Source organism: Heterocephalus glaber, unplaced genomic scaffold (assembly GCF_053883595.1).
Source record: "Heterocephalus glaber isolate CG9 unplaced genomic scaffold, H.glaber_assembly_v1.0 deba00001662, whole genome shotgun sequence".
Lineage (NCBI taxonomy): Eukaryota > Metazoa > Chordata > Mammalia > Rodentia > Bathyergidae > Heterocephalus > Heterocephalus glaber.
In genome coordinates, this window is record NW_028258403.1 from 3902050 (window position 1) to 3904458 (window position 2409).

Consider the following 2409-nt stretch of genomic DNA (forward strand, 5'->3'; position numbering starts at 1 on the left):
TTGCAAGCGCAAGGACTTGAGTTCAATCCCCAGTACCAAAAAAAAAAAAAAAAAAAACAAAAACAAAATTTGCTATAAGTGATATAAGAAACACAAAGGTTAGTATTGTTGACTCAATGAATAACAAATGAAAACCAATTATAAAACTAAAATAAAATGTAATAAAATTATGAGAGACCCAGAGGAAAAACTAATTCATTCAGAGAAATCTCCATAGAAAAGAAAGCGCTTACTGAAAATAGACTTATAGGCTAAGGAAGATGTAAAAGGCCATTTCTTACAAAATGAAAGAATGTCATGTACAAAAGTAGGTACATGAAAATGGATACAGAATGAAAACCTTATAAAGGGTTGTGATATCTAGAGCCCAGGGTTCATGGGAGAGAAGAATCTGGAAATATCATTTGGGAACAGATCAGTAAGACGTTTGAGTATCAAACTCCCATTAAGGAATTTTTATTTATGCAGACATTACATGGATTTTCCTATATTTGACTTATGAGAATTGTGCTTTTCTCTCATGGATTTCCTCTTTCCTTTTTATTAAACCAAATATTAGTCAAAGTTATCAATGATTCAGGCCATCTTCAAATAGTAACACCCTCAAATATGAACTCTTTTTTTTTTTTTTTAGTACCGGGGATCGAACTCTGGACATTGCGCTTTCAAGGCAGGCACCAGAACCACTGAGCTAAATCCCCGGCCCCCTTCAAATATGAACTCTTTATGAATGAACGTCCAATATTGGAAAAAAGATATGAACAAGTGGTTTTGAAATTAGGTTGTATGGCTAGGGGGAAAGGAATTTGTTGAGAAAGAGAAACATAGTAAAGAAGAATAAGAAGATAATTTTCTGTTCTTAGCCTTGTAGAATCACTACTTTGTCCTCTAACATACATGTCAGAAACCAAATACAACAATGGTACTCTCAGGTATTCTTCAAATAAGACTAAGTGGCAGAAAAATATATCCTTCACAGGAAAAAAAGTACTTCTTTACACTAAACTGTGATACTCATACTTTTTACCTTGCCGATGCAGGTTGTCCTCGGATCCTCAGAACATCATGACTCCTGATGCTGAACTCCTCTGAGCAGACATCAGTAGCAGAGGTCAGAGGAGCCATGGGGAACCACACCACACTCACGGAGTTTGTCCTGCTGGGGCTCTCAGATGCCTGTAAGCTGCAGATGCTCATCTTCCTGGTGCTCCTCTTCACCTACCTCCTCACACTGCTGGGGAACCTCCTCATCATAGTCATCACACTCTTGGACAGGCGCCTCCACACCCCCATCTACTACTTCCTCTGCAATTTTGCTGTCCTGGAGATCTAGTTCACCTCGGTCATCTTCCCCAAGATGCTGACCAATATCCTCATGCAATACAGGACCATCTCCCTGGTGGGGTGCTTCCTACAAAGCTTCCTCTACTTCTTCTTAGGCACCACAGAGTTCTTCCTACTGGCAGTGATGTCTTTTGACAGGTATGTGGCCATCTGTAATCCCTTGCGTTATGCCACCATCATGAGCAAAAGGCTGTGCATCCAGCTGGTGCTCTGTTCATGGATGACAGGATTACTTCTCATCTTGGTTCCAAGTGTCATCATATTTCAGCAGCCCTTCTGTGGCCCCAGTATCATTAACCATTTCTTCTGTGACAACTTTCCACTCCTGGAGCTCATATGTGCAGATACAAGTCTGATAGAGCTTCTGGGTTTTGTTATAGCCAACTTCAGCTTCCTGGGCACTCTGGCCATCAGGGCCACCTGCTATGGCCACATCCTCCACTCCATCCTGCACATCCCCTCAGCCAAGGAGAGGCAGAAAGCCTTCTCAACCTGCTCCTCCCACATCATAGTGGTGTCTCTCTTCTATGGCAGCTGCATCTTCATGTACATCTGGTCTGGCAAGGGTGGGCGGGGGGAGGACCAGAGCAAGGTGGTGGCGTTACTCAACACTGTGGTGACCCCAATGCTCAACCCCTTCATCTACACCCTGAGGAACAAACAGGTGAAGCAGGTATTCAGGGAGCAAGTGAGCAAGTTCCTCTCACAAAGTTGAGACAAAACTGACAATGGGGAAAGTTTCCTCCTTGCCTGAATGTCAGCTAATAAAGCTCCTGTCCTTATCTCTGTGGATTATCCTCTCATAGACAGTTGTTTGTCATGTGCTGTAATATACAGTCATTTTTACACATATCATTATGTCCTTTACATTTTGTTTAAGGATCACAGAAAATAAACATACCACAATTATGTGTAGTATCCTTTGATATTTCTGACCCTAGCTTGTATCTTGGTTTCATATTCTTTTCTTATTTTTAAATTATGATAATAAACTTAGCATTCCTTCTTTGGTAGAACTTTTCAAATTTGATTTTAAAAATTCACAAAAAGAATACATTTATTATA

At 40.6% G+C, this 2409-nt stretch overlaps 1 protein-coding gene across 1 annotated transcript; it reads left to right on the plus strand.

Moving 5' to 3' along the window:
• The first annotated feature begins 1123 nt into the window (after positions 1 to 1123).
• Or6j1 (olfactory receptor family 6 subfamily J member 1) lies at positions 1124 to 2109 on the plus strand. Its single transcript, XM_013065665.2, is given in 1 exon segment — positions 1124 to 2109. A coding segment is annotated over 1 exon segment (936 nt). The 3' UTR covers positions 2060 to 2109.
• The last annotated feature ends 300 nt before the right edge of the window (positions 2110 to 2409 follow it).